This window comes from Cardiocondyla obscurior, linkage group LG06 (genome assembly GCF_019399895.1).
Source record: "Cardiocondyla obscurior isolate alpha-2009 linkage group LG06, Cobs3.1, whole genome shotgun sequence".
NCBI lineage: Eukaryota > Metazoa > Arthropoda > Insecta > Hymenoptera > Formicidae > Cardiocondyla > Cardiocondyla obscurior.
Window position 1 is genome coordinate 2,034,830 of NC_091869.1, and position 18,922 is coordinate 2,053,751.

At 36.4% G+C, this 18,922-nt stretch overlaps 3 protein-coding genes across 13 annotated transcripts; 2 read left to right on the top strand and 1 right to left on the bottom strand.

Annotated features, from left to right (window-relative positions):
- Positions 1–57: 57 nt before the first annotated feature.
- Positions 58–9,814, top strand: LOC139103286 (glycogen debranching enzyme). 11 transcript variants are annotated; one of them, XM_070657789.1, is made up of 27 exons: positions 71–213; positions 1,075–1,234; positions 2,024–2,264; positions 2,736–2,859; positions 2,977–3,163; positions 3,231–3,441; positions 3,517–3,651; positions 3,724–3,942; positions 4,023–4,258; positions 4,365–4,577; positions 4,670–4,864; positions 4,965–5,094; positions 5,155–5,278; positions 5,419–5,684; positions 5,775–5,930; positions 6,073–6,281; positions 6,356–6,559; positions 6,633–6,865; positions 7,028–7,117; positions 7,195–7,372; positions 7,512–7,868; positions 8,012–8,159; positions 8,241–8,604; positions 8,689–8,897; positions 9,000–9,185; positions 9,297–9,533; positions 9,676–9,814. In XM_070657789.1, the coding sequence occupies exons 3-27, from the start codon at positions 2,154–2,156 to the stop codon at positions 9,739–9,741; spliced, it is 4,788 nt and encodes a 1,595-aa protein (XP_070513890.1). In that variant the 5' UTR covers positions 71–213; positions 1,075–1,234; positions 2,024–2,153; the 3' UTR covers positions 9,742–9,814. The 11 variants fall into 11 exon arrangements, with proteins under 11 accessions (XP_070513893.1, XP_070513890.1, XP_070513891.1 ...); XM_070657790.1 differs by having other exon boundaries at positions 1,075–1,223; XM_070657786.1 differs by lacking the exon at positions 2,024–2,264 and having other exon boundaries at positions 1,075–1,411.
- Positions 9,815–9,834: 20 nt separating this feature from the next.
- LOC139103300 (uncharacterized) lies at positions 9,835–11,266 on the top strand. The gene has a single exon (XM_070657821.1). The coding sequence runs from the start codon at positions 9,835–9,837 to the stop codon at positions 10,804–10,806; it is 972 nt and encodes a 323-aa protein (XP_070513922.1). The 3' UTR covers positions 10,807–11,266.
- Positions 11,267–12,004: 738 nt separating this feature from the next.
- LOC139103290 (LMBR1 domain-containing protein 2 homolog) lies at positions 12,005–15,583 on the bottom strand. The gene is made up of 10 exons (XM_070657804.1): positions 15,271–15,583; positions 14,836–15,164; positions 14,536–14,746; positions 14,271–14,447; positions 14,023–14,200; positions 13,727–13,908; positions 13,339–13,578; positions 13,064–13,265; positions 12,822–12,944; positions 12,005–12,750 (listed from the first exon to the last, which is right to left on the bottom strand). The coding sequence occupies exons 1-10, from the start codon at positions 15,442–15,444 to the stop codon at positions 12,515–12,517; spliced, it is 2,052 nt and encodes a 683-aa protein (XP_070513905.1). The 5' UTR covers positions 15,445–15,583; the 3' UTR covers positions 12,005–12,514.
- Positions 15,584–18,922: the final 3,339 nt, after the last annotated feature.

Consider the following 18,922-nt stretch of genomic DNA (forward strand, 5'->3'; position numbering starts at 1 on the left):
CAACCCTCTCGTAACCTTCCACGTCGTTTTACGTGGGGGCGCTATGAATTTTCGGATTAAGGTTAGGAAAGGAGGAGCCACGAGTGAACGGCACTTTGCGATGTCGTTTCCGACACCTGGCTCTCTCTCCTCGCGTTGATCAGCTCGAGGTCCAGCAACGGGAATCTGTCGACGTCGGGAGACATGCGCTGCGGAAATGAAGTGACATTCATGGTAAATAAGCGTGTCAGCAACACGTCAAGTGACTGTCATATTTCGGTACCTCATACGACTGACGAGAGAATTCATTCTCCTCGACTGCGCTCCGCCGAAACTAAAACCTCGCATGTCTTTGACGATTGGACATTGGAAATTAGAATTCCCACGAGCACAACTCTTGCTCGGAAACGTTGAGTTAGATTTGGTTAGATTGAGGTTAGATGCCCGCGGGGAGCCGGCGGCGATAAGCGGGTGACATGCGCGATTACGTGACGCGATTTTTCGACGGCGCGGTCGAGGAGGATAGAAAAAGTTCCGCGAGTTCAGAAAACCGACCTCCATTCAACTCAAAACAATGGAAACTTTCCGAAGGCAAGCTTTCCCTTTCTTTTCCTCATCGATAACTTCGCGCGGTGATCAAGAATAGTTTCAAGCCAGATCGTCGCAGTGACGAACGTCTCATGAAGAAACTCTGCTCTTCAAGTAATTTGCAACGAAATTGGTTTCGAAATTAACCACCGAAGCCGCATGCTCTCTTTCTTCTTTCACGTATGTACAGAAATTAATTTATCCGCGCGAACGCCGTACCAATCGGCGCGAAGTAGCCGCGCGAGCGCCAGCCTATCCAATTGATCTCGCGCGGTTGGCGATACAAAAGTTGCTCTCACTTGCAATAAATTTCAGATAATTTTCACTTACGACGTTATTCCGTCTTCGGCATGTATTGAACAAAGATAGAAATTAACGTCGTGAGAATTATCTGAATTTCGAGTGTAAATAAAAAGCAGCTACAATCCACCGATTATTCCCTCCCCTCTCTCGTCTGTCGGAATCGCTCTTGTTTATTGACCTTCAGCCTTGTCTTTCGTACGATAGAGGTCAACTTGCGCCTGGCTGCTCTCGCACAATCGTCGTCTCTTGATTGCGGACGCACGGCACTTGCGACATTATCTTGTGCTCCATCGCAGGCAAGGAACCCCACGGGAGATCGCGGAGGAACTCCTCGGATATTCGACTTCTACCACGTGCGTGGAGTGTGCGTATGTGTGTGTTCGCAGTCGCGTGTGTCGGCGGGGTGTTCACCAAGTTGTCTGAATCGCAGCCGCGCGCGAACGACGAAATGTCTATTTGCTTGTCGATGTACCTGTGCACTTACATTAGAGGCGTTTGCGCTCACCTTTGTTATTTATGGAGGATTATTCGCCAGTTTATTGTAATCATTGTACCGCTACATTTGTATTGTACCATTTTGTACCTGCTCTGGGATACTAACCGACTCGATCGAGCCTCTCACTTGCTCCTTGCCTTATAGATGATTATTTATCATAACTAATTATCTAGCGTACTAATTGTAACTTTAGACTCCTACGCAAGTCGATTTATATCGCCTCTTTTTTGGTAAAAAAAAAAAAAATATATATATATCTACATTCATATTGCATAATTGTGTTGACCTCTTCTACAAAGTGTATCTGTACAAATTAAAATAGTTATTGACATATATAACAAAAAAATAATATGGTAAAAGTTAACAATAAAGTCATTAGTTCGTTATTCTAAATGTTTGTATATTTCTGTATTAATGTAACGAAAATATTTTATGTTTTATAAATAATTACAGTATTCTATTTAATATATGAGAATAGAGGTCATTTTCGTGAATAAGTAATTGTAAAATGTGATGTAAGTATTAATATCCACGTTTAAATTTAAAATGTCAATTTTTAACATTTAAAACATATATTTATATATAAAAGAAACATGGAATATCATGATCTACATTTTTTATGCATCTAGCAGCATTTACTTTATATGTCTGTTATAGGTAACACGCATCAAGGATTTTGCTTTTGCATGGTAAAATGTCGGCAGTTGCTGTGATATTGCTTTCCTAACTGCTCGTACATACAGCTCGACTAAAAAAGGACCCGCGATTAAACCTGCTTACATTGACAATGGCTCGAAAGATAAAGCGCTTCTTTTGCAATGTGAAAAAAGTGCTATTGAGGATTTTTAGGCACATTCTGCAATTTATTCGTAAATGGCTCTATATTTGGATGAATGCTGTAAGTTTTACACGCACGCAGCGTGCGCAATTGCGACTCTTCCCAGTAAACAGTCCTGGCGATACGATTGTTGGCTGTGAAAGATCGTACTTCCTTGCTCTATTCATTAATGCGGAGGGCAAGTTCTGCGGCAGAAAACAGTTGTCGCGATATTGTAATTCTAGTACCTAGGGTAAGAGTAGCTGCAGCTTTTATGTGTGCTCACGCAGCAGAAACATTGTAATGTAATATCGTACACGCTTGTTAACTGCTTTATAACAATAACTTATATTAAGGCCTATGCTTGGCTCGTTAAGTACACACTTGTTTTTCTACGCTTCAGACGTGTCGTCTCTTTACAAGCTCTCCGATAGTTCTGGCCCTGAAAACTTGGTGAAAATCGCACTTTACGTCTTACTTTCATTACAGATTTACCTCGTCGCGAGAGATGTTAATTGTATGTCTGTAAAATTTACATTTTTTTAATTTCAGAGAATTGAAAACATGCAACGATACAGCTCATCATCGTCGCGCCCCGTCGTCGACGAGCAAATCAGAGTTCTAACTGTGAACAACGGGGAACATCTTGATGGGATACTCTACAGATTGAAGAAAGGTTGATAAAAGAGATAGTATTGCTCTTAGAATTACCTAGTTTTTTTTCTTCTTCTTTTTAATTATACTTTTCTATTTTGTATATCTTTACTACAATAGTTTTGCATTTTTTAATCAGGTTGGATAGTTGAGTTTCGACTCGGAGCCTCTCTTCTCGGGAAAGCGCTTGATGTATTTATAAATCATCCGTTATCGAACGACAAACAATTTGAGCGACATACATACTATCAGTTGCAATGGGTTGACGAGTCAGCAATTATACATTTAACATTGCCCGGGTCATTTCATTACTATGTTACTGACCAGTGAGTGATAAAAATATAACAAATAAGGAAAGATTTTATTTTTGAGTAACACACATTTTTTATGCAGGGTCGAGGGGCACATAAAACCCGTTGCGTCCGGATACTTGCTCGTGGATCCCGATTTAACAGTGGGTGAGCACGGAGAGAAACTACCTCTAGATTGTATTCAGGCTCAAACAGTTCTAGCAAAGAGCTTAGGACCTTTTTCTACATGGGAAAATAAATTGCTAGTAGCACGAAATTCTGGATATAACGTAATTCATTTTACACCAATACAGGTAATACTCGCGCGGTCGACTTATGTGCACACACCGTAAGAATATACTGCTTTTAATGAAAGATACATTTTTAAGGAATTGGGAAACTCTAAATCGTCGTACAGCTTGAAAAATCAAGTCAAACTCAATCCCTCTTTCAATGACGGTAATAAGATAGTTACTTATCATGATATCGAAACACTTACGGACAAAATGCGAACTGAGTGGAAGGTAAATTATTCTTAAAATTTAATTTAAATTAGGTGATTTTGCAGATCTCTTAACATATTCTTGTGTTTGTAGATGTTGAGCATTTGTGATATTGTTTTGAATCACACGGCAAACGAGAGCCCATTCCTGGTCTCTCACCCGGAATGCACGTACAATTGCGTCAACAGTCCTCACTTACGTTCGGCGTATATTTTAGATGCAGCATTGTTTGAATTAACAACTCAAGTAGCCTCTGGGGAATGGGAATTTAAAGGTATTCCCACTGTAGTTGACTCTGAGGATCATCTAAACGTACGTAATTACAAATCACTTCCTAATAATTGAAATTTAATTCTTTCTTTTTCGTTTTAACGTATCTGTTTTGCTTTCAGGCGATTCGTCATGCTCTTCATACACATTTCTTGCCATTAGTGAAAATTCACGAGATGTATGTTGTCGATGTCAATGAAATTGTTACAGAATTCTTAAGTTTGGCTCGCAACGAAATGCCGCAAGACATGAATAACACGACGACAGAAGACATTGTGATAATTCAAGATCCCGCGTTCCGTAGATTGAAATCAACCATAAATATGCAGCTTGCTTTGAAAAAATATAATACATATAGGTAAAAAAAAAATGCATATATATTATAACGATAATGTATACAGCTAATATGTTTATAACTTTTTTTCTTTATTAATTTTTAAGCACGTTTCTTTTATTTTATGCAGAGCTGACTGTTTTGATGAAGAAACACGTCTGAAACGATGTGCAGAGAATTTAAAGAATAAATTACAAGAACTCAACGAAGTTATTATTAACGACGTGCGAAACCATCTGAACGCTGCTGTTGAAAATAGTATTGCTGGCATAAGATATTTCCGAGTGCAACCCGGTGGTCCAAGAATTAAAGAAATTAGTGAGAAGCATTCTCTCGTTCCTAGGTAGTATTAATTAAATTTGGAAAATTATACTATTTATAAATTAAAATATTCTTTAGATTTATATTTATATATTATAAATTTATATATTACAGATATTTTACCGATTATGGAGCACCTAAATCTTTGGTGGAAAGAGAAAATATAATGTATTCGGATAACGGATGTTATCTCATGGCTCACAATGGTTGGGTCATGAATGGTGATCCCTTGAAAAATTTTGCAGAGTCTGATTCCAATGTGTATCTTCGAAGAGAACTTATCGCCTGGGGTGACAGTGTAAAACTTAGGTAAAAACACCGATCAGTATTATTTAAATTTTCAGTGAATTACTGACGCGAAAAGTACAACGTAAAATTTATAATATTATATGTGATTTTATTGTTATAGATATGGACAGAAACCAGAGGATTGTCCTTTCTTGTGGCAGCATATAGTGACTTACGTTGAACAAACGGCGCAAATATTTGATGGTATTCGATTAGACAATTGCCATTCCACACCGATTCCTGTCGCAGAGGTATGCTACAATTCTTAATTATTTTTTCAGATTAAATAGCATAATTTTTTTTTTTTACAGTACATGCTTGATGTTGCACGACGAATTCGCCCAAATCTGTACGTCGTTGCAGAATTGTTTACCAACTCCGATCAAAAAGACAACATTTTTGTAAATCGTCTTGGCATTACATCTTTAATAAGAGGTTGTTAATTTTTTTTCTTAAATTCTTGTTCCCTTAATATTAATAATTTTGTTAATTATTTTGTTATTGAATTAATAACGTTGAAATACAATTATTAAGGACATATCAAGTGAAGAATATATATCAAAATTATATTGCAGAAGCTATGTCCGCATGGGATAGTCACGAACAAGGCAGATTAGTGTATCGGTACGGAGGAGAGCCAGTTGGCGCATTCCTGCAGTCACGAAAACGACCGTTGGTACCATGCATAGCTCACGCATTATTTCTGGATGTGACCCACGATAATCCCAGTCCGGTGGAAAAGCGAAGCACGTTTGATCTACTTCCAAGCGCTGCGCTTGTATCGATGGCATGTTGTGCCAGCGGCAGCAATCGCGGATACGACGAATTGGTGCCTCATCACGTAAGCTTATATTATATAGCGCAAACCCAAACTTTTGTACAGCTTTCTTTTCGTGAAATTCTGCTTATATACAAGTTTCTTTTTTCTTAGATACACGTAGTGGATGAAAAAAGGCAATATACTTCCTGGATAGACAACGATTTAACGGATAATGTACAGTTTGTTAACTCGAAAACTGGTATAATCGCAGCTAAAAAGGCATTAAATGATCTACATTACGCACTTGGTCAACAAGAATTTTCGCAAGTATGTTTTTAATCACTATTTAGTTCATTAAAAGTGTTAAAAAATGTGTGTGTGTGTATATATATATATATATATATATATATATATATATATATATATATATATATATATATATATTAAAACATTTTTTTTTTCTTTATAGGTGTTTGTCGATCAAATAGATAGCGATATAGTGGCAGTAACGAGACACTCCCCGACTAGTCACGAAAGTGTAGTTCTAGTTGCGTTTACAGCATTCAAACATCCGGATTCTAACGCTCACGACTTGAGAAGACACATAAAACCATTGAGAGTGGAGGGTATAATAGAGGAAATTATTTTAGAAGCATCGCTTTCACATGTTGACGCTAAGTAAGTAAAAAATTATACTTTCTTTAAAATTTACGTATTGTAAAATTTACTAATTGATACGAATTATTTTGTAGAAATGGCAGGCCACTTTTCCTTTTACCTCAAAAATATGTAATGGACGAGAACGTTATAAATGGAATGTCCGAGTACACGTTGAATCTTAAACAGCACATACAATGCTGCGACTCTACGATGATCGAGAAAGTCGATTCTGGCGATCCTAAAATTACGCAACTTAACTTCGTAAACTTTCAACCTGGTTCTGTCATAGCCATACGGTAAAAAAAACTACAAATTTGTTTCCTTGAAGTTACAATATCTGTATTAACTTGTGTACGACTTTAATTTTAGAGTGGCTCTCCACGCGAATATAGTACCTGCTTTAAAGAAACTGCAAGATACTATTTTACAGATCACTTCAAATAAGAATTCAGATTTGCATGATGTAATTTCTTGTATGGATTTCTCGGATTTGAATAAGACGTTATACAGATGCGATCAAGAAGAACGAGAAGAGACTCGGGGCAAATTCGGAGTATATAATGTACCGGGATATGGTCCTTTCGTGTATGCCGGATTGCAAGGTGATGCATTGCAACGTTTTATTGAACATAAACATAAAGTTATATTGAGACGTTTAATAATTTTTTTATTACACAACTCGTACATGGTATATTGGCACGAGTTTTATTCTTGTTGTCGATACACTTTGTTGCCGTTTAATAATTGTTTTATTTTAAAATTAGGTGTCGTATCATTGCTGGCTGATATTCGTCCAAATAATGATTTGGGGCATCCTCTGTGTGCCAATCTTAGACAGGGTAACTGGTTAATAGGTAATATATTAAAAATCTTTTTTTTATACGTAATTTTAGATAATGATATTAACGATATGTGATTAAACAACTATCAGATTACATATGGCAGCGACTGAAAGAGGATGAGGGCACTAAACCACTTGGAATGTGGTTGGAGCAAGCGGTGGAACCATTTAAATTAATTCCAAGATATCTTGTTCCAAGCTATTTTGATGTTATAATTGTCAACGTTTATATGATCGTTTTAGATCATTGTTACAGTTTAATGTCGAAGTAAGCATTAAAATAAATATTGAATCAACTCTTTAAAATAATGTGCTTATAAATTTTCGGAGTATATTTAACACAATGAGATTACGTATAATAATTAATTTTTTATTTGCTTTTGTATTTTATATTATTTTTATTTCAGCTTTGTCAAGAATGGAATTACACTTGTTAAACTACTAAGTTTAGTTTCAATTCAAATGGGCGGCATAATAAGATCGTCACAATTACCGGATTTGTCGCCAGATCTCAGTTCACCTAAACCAACGATTAAAATCCACGATGGCGTGGCTGAGCAAATGTGTTTAACGTTATCGGCGGGTTTACCTCATTTTGTAACGGGTTACATGAGAAATTGGGGTAGAGACACTTTCATCGCTCTGAGAGGACTATTGCTTCTGACAGGCAGACATGTTGAAGCAAGATTCATAATTCTCGGATTTGCTGGTACTTTACGACACGGTCTGATACCTAATTTACTCGACAAAGGAAACAATGCGAGGTATGTTTAAAATATTTTTTAAAACTTTAATTCAAGTTTTATTATCGATTATAAGAAACCATGCGCGCGTTACGCCAAGCGGCAATAAAAGTAATTTAATTTTTAACACCAATTTTTTAAGATAGTATTTTATTCCGTAACAGATACAATTGTCGCGATGCTATATGGTGGTGGCTCTATACCATAAAATGTTACATTGAGGAAGTTCCGAATGGGTTAACCATTCTTTCCGATAAAGTCTCAAGATTGTTCCCGACTGACGATTCGCCAGCTTTACCAGCAGGACAACATGTATGCCGCAAAAATCAGTTATTTTGCAATTTTAATAGTAATTTAAGTTACATATTATTTGACAATAAAAAATTATTTTAGGATCAACCGTTGCATGAAGTAATTCAAGAAGCTCTGACGGTACATTTTCAAGGTCTCTGCTTTAGAGAGAGAAACGCTGGAAGAAAGATTGACGAGCACATGACCGATCGTGGATTCAATAATCAAATTGGTGTTCATCCTGAAACCGGTTTTGTATTTGGCGGCAACGATGCCAATTGTGGCACCTGGATGGACAAAATGGGATCATCTGAGAAAGCTGGTAACAAAGGCAAACCTGCTACCCCCAGGGATGGTTCTGCCGTTGAGCTAGTTGGACTGAGCAAATGCATTCTCACTTTTCTGGCTGAATTATACAAGCAAAATCTTTTCCCGTACGGCAGTGTTCAACGTAAAAACCGTGATGGTAAGAACATTACAAACATCGTTTAAATATGCTACATACAATTTTTTTATTATTATGTGAACGTAATAATTACATAAATTACAGGCCAAACAATAACTTGGAGTTACAAGCAATGGGCTGACAGAATTCAAGCAAACTTCGAGAAATATTTTTACGTGAATGAGACTGCAACTCCAGGTGAATTTAAGCCCAATTTAATCCACCGGCGAGGTATAATTAAGGATAGTCATGGAGCGACGCAAGAGTGGGCGGATTTTCAGCTGCGACCGAATTTTTCAATCGCAATGGTTGTTGTGAGTATTATTATTATTAAAAAAATTTTAATTTTAAATATTTTACGAAATCTACTGTACAAAAAAAATATTTTATAACGATTTATGATAATGTACAAATAGGCACCGGAACTGTTCAATCCTTATCATGCCTGGATAGCATTGAAGAAAGCTGAAGAGCTGTTGTTAGGTCCGCTAGGAATGAAAACGTTAGATCCCGCGGATTGGGCGTATAACGGGTATTACGATAACTCTAACGATAGCACCGATAGCAAAGTAGCGCAAGGATGGAATTATCATCAGGGACCTGTAAGTATTTTTATCATTTTCACGCTTTTATATTATCTTGCGAAAAATGTTAATATTTTAATTTAACATTTTAATCATTATACGTCCTTAAATATCTTAATCTCTGTTCAGGAATGGGTTTGGCCGATGGGATATTTCCTGCGAGCACGTTTACATTTTGCGTCATTGATTGATGATAAAGATGCATTACATCACACGGTCGAATCAACTGAAACTATTATTTCACGGCACTTTATCGAAGCGTCCACCAATCATTGGAGAGGCCTTCCCGAGCTTACCAACAAAGACGGAAGTTATTGTAAAGACAGTTGCCGCACTCAGGCATGGAGTGCTTCGGTTATGTTAGAGGTTTGTACTTAAGCGACTTAATTTTTTGCATATACTATTCCAATAATTCCTATGAATTTTCTTTGAATTAATATTATTATTTACTCTAAATTTAAGGATGTATAAAGCGTTATCATTTAATGTCCATTTGTTTGGCATTCAGGTACTCTATGATTTACAAAAGATTAAACGAGAATTGCGATCTGAAAGAACAAGACCCAGCAATTGATATAACTTTGCGTGTGTTCATCATCGACAGCTACATTTAGAGCAATTAAAGTTAGAGACGAGATATAGCTGTGTCAAGGCAGATGACACAAATATGAGTTTTCCAACCAAAGTAATAACTCCACGCACACTGGAAACACACGCATATTATATTCCGCACGTAGGTTTAACGAACACGCAAGCTCAAAAATCTATAATTGAAGCTACTTTTCAAAACCTACCAAACGTCGGTCACATTTACGAAGAGATTTTAGCAATTAAGGAGTCGCGCAATAGTTCCTACGAGTATGACATTCGAGAATACTACGAAAAGTATAGCCCTACTACCGCGAAGACTTTAATAGATACACTTTTTCTGCCGCGACATGCAATTTGCAGGGACTGTGCGAAAACAAAGGATAGTCCCGTGTACACTGATCGTCTGATATACACGAAAGAATTGTTACTCGCTGTAGAAGTAGCTCTGTGTCAACGTGACGACGTTTCTTGCTTCAAATATTTACGTGAGAGTTCGGAGAATATGTTTTTTTCGCAGTACGATCAAGATCGAGATTATATGCTAGTTTACAGTTGTACGAAAACCAACGCTGCGAGTATATTCTATACTCGCTGCAGACCCCAAGACATTTTTGATATTCAATCGTTGTTAAGACCGAGCATCCACGTTATGAATCGCGTTTCTCGTAATCCCTTAGTTAATACTCAGTTGTATCATCGTTATATAAATAACTATTACGTGAGAATATCGAAAGCCGGTTGCACCCCGATGACATTTTATCGTAATTGTGACACTCCGATGAACCACACGGCACGTAACGATGCGCAAGATCCGTTAATTTATGAGGTAAACCGATTGAGGGATGATGTCGGCGAACGTCGAAAAGACAGGTCGAGTCTGTTATTGCTAGAACCACTATTACTAAAGCCGGGTTGTAAATACCAAGAAGCCACAAAGAATCGGGGTTTGCAGTCGGAGAACACGAAAATATTTAGAATAATCATGGCCTATGCGTTGTCGTTTTTTATTCTCGCAAGCATTACATTTTACATCGTATATTTTACTTAGAGCGGTTGTTCATTGAGTTTACAAAACGGTGAAATATTTAGAAATGTCATATTCGGATTACATGATAAATTTATTGTCATTAATTTTACGTTACATTTGCTACAAGGTGTTGTCGTCAAAATGTTCGATGGAACGATCAAGTTCTTATATGTATATGTATGTGTAATAATTTATCTTGTTGGTATATTTATATTTTATATCCGTTGCGTAATGAGAAACAGATTTATTAATGACAAGAAAGTGTTTTGCAGTAGACAAACTGTTTAAGATAACGATTTTTTAATTCGCACCACTATAAGCGAATTGTTCCTCTGTCAAATTACACGCATAACAATTTTAACAAACTCGCATAACTTATAATAAATATATTTTATATATGCCGTTAAGATTTAGAGAATGATAGTAATTTTAAATAGCTTTGTTGAAGTTGAAGTTTATTAAAAAAAAATGTTATTCGAGACACGTGCTTGAACTTTATTAATATATAAAATATTTAATAGTTCCTACTATTAATTTCACTTACAATACTAAAAATATAATAATTGATTTAGAAAGATTTTACATTTATATAAATACTCATCGATATTGATATAATATTCATATAACAAATAAAAGCTGATATACTTTTGTCAAGTAACGTAAAGCTACTAGATAGTTTTCAATATGTTTAGATCAATGGATCCTATCTGTAAAAAAATTGGTGTCCTATCTTTGAACATTTTACTAAGAAATTGCGTAAGACAAAGATGTGTGCTGCATAAAGAATTCAAATTTAATAACAGCAAATGTATTTGAAGACCCTAGCGCGCCGATCAATCACAGCGGTCCATGGACAGCTATTTAAATTTTTTAACTTGCAAATATTTACGTTGAAATTTGATACATTTTATATTATCATTGTTATGCATTGACTTCCTATTAAAATCTCCTACTCCATTGCTTAGTCGATTTTGTACACTAATTCCAGTCTCTTTCCATGTCCAAGTTTCACAAATGATTTGTAATGTAAATAAAATAATAATTAAAACAAAATTTTAAAATTGTCCGACAATAAGAGTTCTTATCAAATACATAATGATTCAAGAATAAATTATAATTATTGAAATTTATTATTATAAGAGGCAGACAAATATCAAAGTTCTGGCGTTGAAATTATTCAAAAAAAGGTTGCTATCAATGAATAATTATTTCAGGTACATATGGTTAAAAAATAGTATATAAGTTATTTATTAATTTCAACATAAATCAAACTATACAAAACTTAAGAATTAATTGAGAGATAAAAATATATTCATCATAATAAACATAATATACATATATTAATATTAGGTCGGACATTTATTGTGTTATTACTGATTTAATCAACCGTAATCGTGTAATACTTATTAAAAAAAAAGTTTCAATTTCAATTGTTATAGTGCAAGGTATATACTACTCTTTTATTCTCAGCTCACTTTCTTCAAGATATATAAGTTATAAATCTCATGATAATACAATTTTACTTAACTTTTAATTCGTGCCCCTACCTAATAGTCGAACCCCAAAAACTACAGGTATGTAAAGCCTTGTATTTCACGTTTACTAAATCCATTTCCCTGTTTTATATCGACGAACTGTTGCGGAGCTCGATAAAGATAATAAATACTCTTACAAATCAATTGACTTCTACAATAGCACCTAAACAGTATTTGCAAATATTTTATGTTTCTTAAATGTCGTCAAACAGCCCTCTGGGTGGTGGACCCACGCGACTTGTACTCGTAGAAAATGCCCTCGCGTTACTCGGATCGAACGAATCAATGTCGCCCTGGTTTTCTATATCACGATTTGCGCCGTAACTGTCTGTGCCAAATGTCATGCCGATGTAATAGTCCGCAGGATCAAAATCATGTAATAGGCCCGCTCTGGCGGACTCGACTGATTCGTCCCGTTTTAATGGCCGCACTGAGGAATTGATTGAATTAATTAAATATTACTTATGTAATCTTCTATTATTTATTTTTCATTATACATACCGGTGTCCGTACTTTGTCGAGTTGTTCTATAACGTGATCCTGTTCCTGCGGAAATATTAAATCTCTCCTGCATCTCGCGTCGTCTATACATAGAATCTTCCGCTCTTTGTCGTTTACGTCTCTCTGTATCAAAATAGATACTGTTTTCTTATTTCGATATATTGGATAATAACGCAAATTATGAAACAAAGTTTTAATATATATGCCGTGTTAAAAATAATTAATAACGTAGTTATTAATACCTCTTTTTATAAGTTCTCTTCCTTCGTCCACGAGATCTGTTGTAAATTCATCGTCATCAAGAAATTGCTGAAAGCCTAACATGGAAAGCAATCTGTTGCCTATACTCCAATATGTCGCTAAGCAAAATGCTAGAATTGTCATAGGAAAGTACACGTTAAATCCATCGGATATTATGGAGATGACATCCATGTGGCCCATCACCTGACAAAAAACAAACCGCAATGAAAATAAAAATCAACATAAAAATGCTTTCAAATTATTTAAGCGATTTTACTTGTGTATAATGCGTTTCCATAATATGAGTTTTGATGATGTGGGAGTCCATATGAATAAGTCCGAGAAAATTGAGACACATGGGCGGAGTTAAGCGACACAGCATCATACCGCTAAATATCAAGCTGTACTCGTTTGTTTGATGGTGAGGCGCCAAATAATAGAGATTTAATACTCGTATCTTCAAAACTGTCGAATAAGCGCAATAGCAAAGATACGCGATAATCAACGTGGATAATATCTGGGAAACAAACGTGCAAGATGATTATATTCTTAGATTAGTATTCATAGTCTGTTTTTATATTGAAATCTTAAAATATTGTTTAAGACAATTTTTAAATAAAAAACTGACTATAAATAGTGGCCGTAATTATCATACAATTCTTTACCTCTATTGCAAAATAATCGTAGTTTTTCTTTGCTAAATTCAAAAACTGAGCGAATAAAGATAACACAGGAGACTTGTTGAAGAACGTTATTTCTGACCACACCACAGCTACTGATAAGCAGCCGGCACAAATAGCTGCTACTTTCAAAACGTAATTCTTTACAACGCACTTCCAGTACCATTCTAAAATTCAAATTATAAAATATTAAAATCAAAGATTAAAAAAATTACCGATTAAATATTGTATAATATCAGTGTGACAAAATACAATACGAAAAAAAATAAGATGTTACTCACTGACAATGGGATTGTAAATAATACGAAACGGAAGTGAACGATGTACAGGAAAAGACTCCTTAAATCTTCTATCGTGACTCACTTGATTTTTCGCTACATCTTCCAAGTTAAATATCTTATCCACTAAAATGCCCCATTGTGTTTCTATGCGTTGTAATGTCTGCAACGCTTTTATAGTCTAAAACACAAATAGTAACATATAAAAAGGGCAAACAAATCATGTTACAATGTATATCGTTTTAACACACCTGTCTATGTAAGCGAATTAGAGATTTTTCAGAAGGTGTATCTGTTGGAGTATCGTCGGGTAATTGTCTTCTATTCATTCTATCCTTCAATTCTGCGGGTATCTTTTGAAAAATTGTTTCCAAATTACAGTGAAACGGATGACCAGGTCCGATAGATATTGTTGCAATTTGCAGCGACTAAGTGACATTATCCATTAATAAAAATTTTTACAAATATTATATTTTATATTGTAAACGTAGGTATATTAATATCTTTATTTCATACCTCGAGAATGTCATCCACTGTTTCCTCTGCTTCACATTTATCTAAACTCAATTTTGCCACCTTAAAATAACTGTAGTTTAAAGTATATCCAGGCTTGCTGGCATTCCATAATCCTCGAGGTACCTCCACAAGGGCATAACCGAGCAATAAAACTAATAAAAATAAGCCCCACGTATTGGATGCAGATGATGCTATGGCTTTTAGTTTTTGCCTAAAAAGAGCGAAAAAGCATTATTAACATTTTGTATGTGATTATTCTTATAATATTCCTTCGTTGATAAATAAGAAAACAAAACTCACCCATCTAGATCCACTCCAGGAGTCAATGCAATGTATATCAAGAGCATACCACATATAAACAAATAACTACCGTAATATATAGCATTGTCTATTAAAGCTGACTTTAATTTTCCGCGTACAGTAAAATCTCCGGCTTTTATATAGGACTGCATTAACGGGAGTATTAACCATGTTAGACATTGCGACGTCCAATAAACTATTCTCCACAGATTTGGAAATACATCTTCTGGTACATTCGGCCAAGGATCTTTACAAGTGGTGTATGGTGCAAGGGTTGTATTGAGATCTTTGGTGCTATTGTTCTGTTCTTTACATTGCCTGAATACAGTCTGCAAAAATAAGAATATATTTTTACTTATTCCAATCGTTTGTAAAGAACTATAGATTCCGAAGTTGTAATTAGAATAATATTATATATGCAAGACAGATAATTACCGAAGAAACGTCTAACGGTAGTATGAAGATTATCAATAGAGAAAAGTACCAAGCTATCAACACAGAGATAGTAACCGCAATATGATGCCGAAACACGTTTCCATACTTGAAAAGCAATGTTCCAGCTAGCAAGAACGCTACTATGATCTCTGTTAGAAATACGCCGAGAACCATCTTGCCTTTAACTTGTGCAACAATATTTAACAAATTACTATAGCTTTTAAGCTACTACTTATGAAATCGAATTGAGATTGTCTTCTGCCTCTTGCGCTTCCTTGACCTTGATCTCAGCATCCCTTTGCATTTTTTCTAGCTTTTCTAACGTTACTGATTTCAGAGGGATTAACTTCGGCTTACAGAGAATATAATTCAGTGAGTCGTTTTGATACAGTAGACCTTGTCTTGGTAGGACTATGTCACACTGTTCAATCTGATTATCAGTAGGCTCTGACATTTTCGGTCAATCCACAAAGCCTCAATAAGTTAGTAACCTTTTCATCGTGGTATCTGATATCAGAAAAGTGTCAACTATAACATAAACCAAAAATTAATTACCAATTCTGATAGAAGTAGTCAAAATTTTGTTATTGATTCGTGTGTCATTTTAAAAGGCTAAAGATTTTCCTGAGCTTCTCATTTTGGTCATAACTTAAGTCAGCTGAGAAGACAACACCTTACATACCTGACGTAATTAGTGATACGCTACGGTTATCACCCGATTCTCTCCGCGTACTCCTGTCGTCAGACAACTCGGAGAATTATTTCATTCCTTCGTAATCGAACCTAGACCTAATAAACGTGTCCAGAGAGTCGCCAGCTGGTTGACAAACACCTACGAATTGTCAATAGCGAAGTGAATGGATCTTTGTCAGCGGAGTAGTGGAGTCAGTGGACCAGTGGTCGCAGATTTTAGACGGGCAACATACGCACACTAGGCGCAATGCCGTGTCCGTGTGTGCCCGTAACGCCTGCTAATGCCTCGGACGCAGAGAACCCAACTCGGAATCGCGGCTTCCACCCGTACAGATACAGATGCTCGTCCGCGTGAAGCCAGCGTTTCGGCTGCCGTCGGATAGAAGAACAGGCCAGATCTATACACTGTCTGTCCTGTTCTTTCGTGGCGTCGCCGGCAGATATCGCAGATCCGCTTCTCGGTAACATCGCGGAGTCTTAAATAATTTTAAATAGTACGAAATCCGAGTCACCGAATTGTGTATTGTACGACATTTTCAAGATATAATGTAATATAAATTTTTAATGTACAATGCAGCAAAAATTTTCCGTCCCACTTAAACAGACTGCGGACTGTCGATTGTATATACTTTTCATATTTTCTGCAAGTACAACCGGTGTGGTTAAAAATTTTTGATGCATTCTACACATCACTCATACCTAGTTTAAATTATTATAAAACAAGGAAAAATTGTTCGAATAGGACTTTAAAACTACTAAAATACGCGTCGCACAATCCGGCGTACAACGATCAATTAAAAAATAAATTGAAAACGCGAATTATAACCCGAGAGCGCGAAACAATATTCCGATCACGAGAAAAGCGACCTTGTTTTATAATAACTTAAACACAACACCCCGTATAATATACAAAAACGCAAAACTGTACGCTCACACTCACACTCGCTCACATAATATTCACCGCGCACTTCATAACACTATGACTCATATTCACCGCGCATTTTATTACAATATCACTCATACTTAGTTTAAATTATTATAAAACAAGGAAAAATTGTTCGAATAGGACTTTAAAACTACTAAAATACGCGTCGCACAATCCGGCGTAACGCGAATCTCAAGCAGCAGATGCCAATTTCCCGAATTGCGTGCAGTAGCGCACGCACTATCAGTCACGGCTAACGAAACAGAAAACGACACTCCGCGAGGGACCGACGAATACTCCGGGCTGTACAACGATCAATTAAAAATAAATTGAAAACGCGAATTATAACCCGAGAGCGCGAAACAATATTCCGATCACGAGAAAAGCGACCTTGTTTTATAATAACTTAAACACAACACCCCGTATAATATACAAAAACGCAAAACTGTACACTCACACTCATACTCATACTCATACTCATACTCATACTCACACTCACTCACATAATATTCACCGCGCATTTTATTACAATATCACTCATACTTAGTTTAAATTATTATAAAACAAGGAAAAATTGTTCGAATAGGACTTTAAAACTACTAAAATACGCGTCGCACAATCCGGCGTAACGCGAATCTCAAGCAGCAGATGCCAATTTCCCGAATTGCGTGCAGTAGCGCACGCACTATCAGTCACGGCTAACGAAACAGAAAACGACACTCCGCGAGGGACCGACGAATACTCCGGGCTGTACAACGATCAATTAAAAATAAATTGAAAACGCGAATTATAACCCGAGAGCGCGAAACAATATTCCGATCACGAGAAAAGCGACCTTGTTTTATAATAACTTAAACACAACACCCCGTATAATATACAAAAACGCAAAACTGTACGCTCACACTCACACTCACACTCACTCACATAATACTTCATCGCGCATTAGATCGCTCGCAGGATAGTCCACGACGCTTCCGTTAAATCCTCGATCTTGACAAAAGAAATATGATGTATCTTGATGTATCTTGATGTATCTTGATGTATCTTGATGTATCGTTGATGAAACTTTTATTTAATTATGACTCCTCAAGGCGCTGACTCATCGAAGTGACCGTGAACTTAAACTTGAACTCCGGTAGAGAACAGTTATCCCCCCTTTACACATCCGTTCCCGACTACATTTAGGCGCGAAATGAGGGTAGCGCGGTCGTGATAACGGTACTTATGTTGGGGGGGGGTAATTAATTGGCGCACTAGGGAAAAAACGTTCCCACCTATCAGGTGATAAGAGAAGGGTTGTAATTGGTCGGCATGGGGATGATACCGCGAGTGTCCAATGAGTGTGAAAAATTTTGTATTGCGACCCGTTTATTTTTACCGTTATGCGCACTTTTTTGGCGCCGTTCATTCCGCTGACAACAAACTTTTTGAAAAATAGCGGATGCAAAGCGTGCGCATGGTTTGTTTTAATATTCAAAAAAGAAAATAATTTAACCGGCTATGGACAATTTTTTCCCGCGAAGCATACTCGTAAAGGCAATTATTTAGACATTTGTCGGTATAAGAAAAAGAGAGTTCGCAGTTTTACAATAAGTTAATCCGTAGAAAGCGAGAGTGATAACGTGCAAAAAAGCCACTCAATTATTTCGACGATTATTGTGAATAAAAATTAGACATGCCGCTTCTCATCCGCGATATCGTAAAGTCAAATAGAGCTTTAGTGGCCAGCACGCGCGAGTGATTTTCAGATACGCGGTGTAAAACGAGCCCCGCCAATTAAATTATATGTAGAAATTTAATCCGCTCATTAACAATAAACGATCCGATCGATGGCGTTCGTTTTAATCAAGAAACGTGAGATTGAGTTATCGCATAATAGCTACGCGCATTAAAGCGCGTTTCACCGATACACATATCGGCAAAAAATCTAAATTAATTTATACTCGTTCGCGATCGAAATCTTTCTCTCTACGCGCCGAAATCTCTGACGGTCAGTCTAGTTGCGGAGCCTCGTGGGTGCAGACGCGTCGTTAA

What these genes read in the sequence shown, in the direction of transcription:
- LOC139103286 (XM_070657786.1), top strand. Translation starts at nt 1,241, where the DNA reads ATGTGTGTGTTCGCAGTCGCGTGTGTCGGCGGGGTGTTCACCAAGTTG. An exon ending in CATTACTATGTTACTGACCA is followed by an intron (nt 3,164 to 3,230) that starts GTGAGTGATAAA and finishes TTTTTTATGCAG; the next exon opens with GGTCGAGGGGCACATAAAAC. An exon ending in TTTCAATCGCAATGGTTGTT is followed by an intron (nt 8,898 to 8,999) that starts GTGAGTATTATT and finishes ATGTACAAATAG; the next exon opens with GCACCGGAACTGTTCAATCC.
- LOC139103300 (XM_070657821.1), top strand. Translation starts at nt 9,835, where the DNA reads ATGAGTTTTCCAACCAAAGTAATAACTCCACGCACACTGGAAACACAC.
- LOC139103290 (XM_070657804.1), bottom strand. Translation starts at nt 15,444, where the DNA reads ATGGTTCTCGGCGTATTTCTAACAGAGATCATAGTAGCGTTCTTGCTA. An exon ending in TGGAAACGCATTATACACAA is followed by an intron (nt 13,266 to 13,338) that starts GTAAAATCGCTT and finishes GTTTTTTGTCAG; the next exon opens with GTGATGGGCCACATGGATGT. An exon ending in AAGAGAACTTATAAAAAGAG is followed by an intron (nt 12,945 to 13,063) that starts GTATTAATAACT and finishes ATTTTGATACAG; the next exon opens with AGAGACGTAAACGACAAAGA.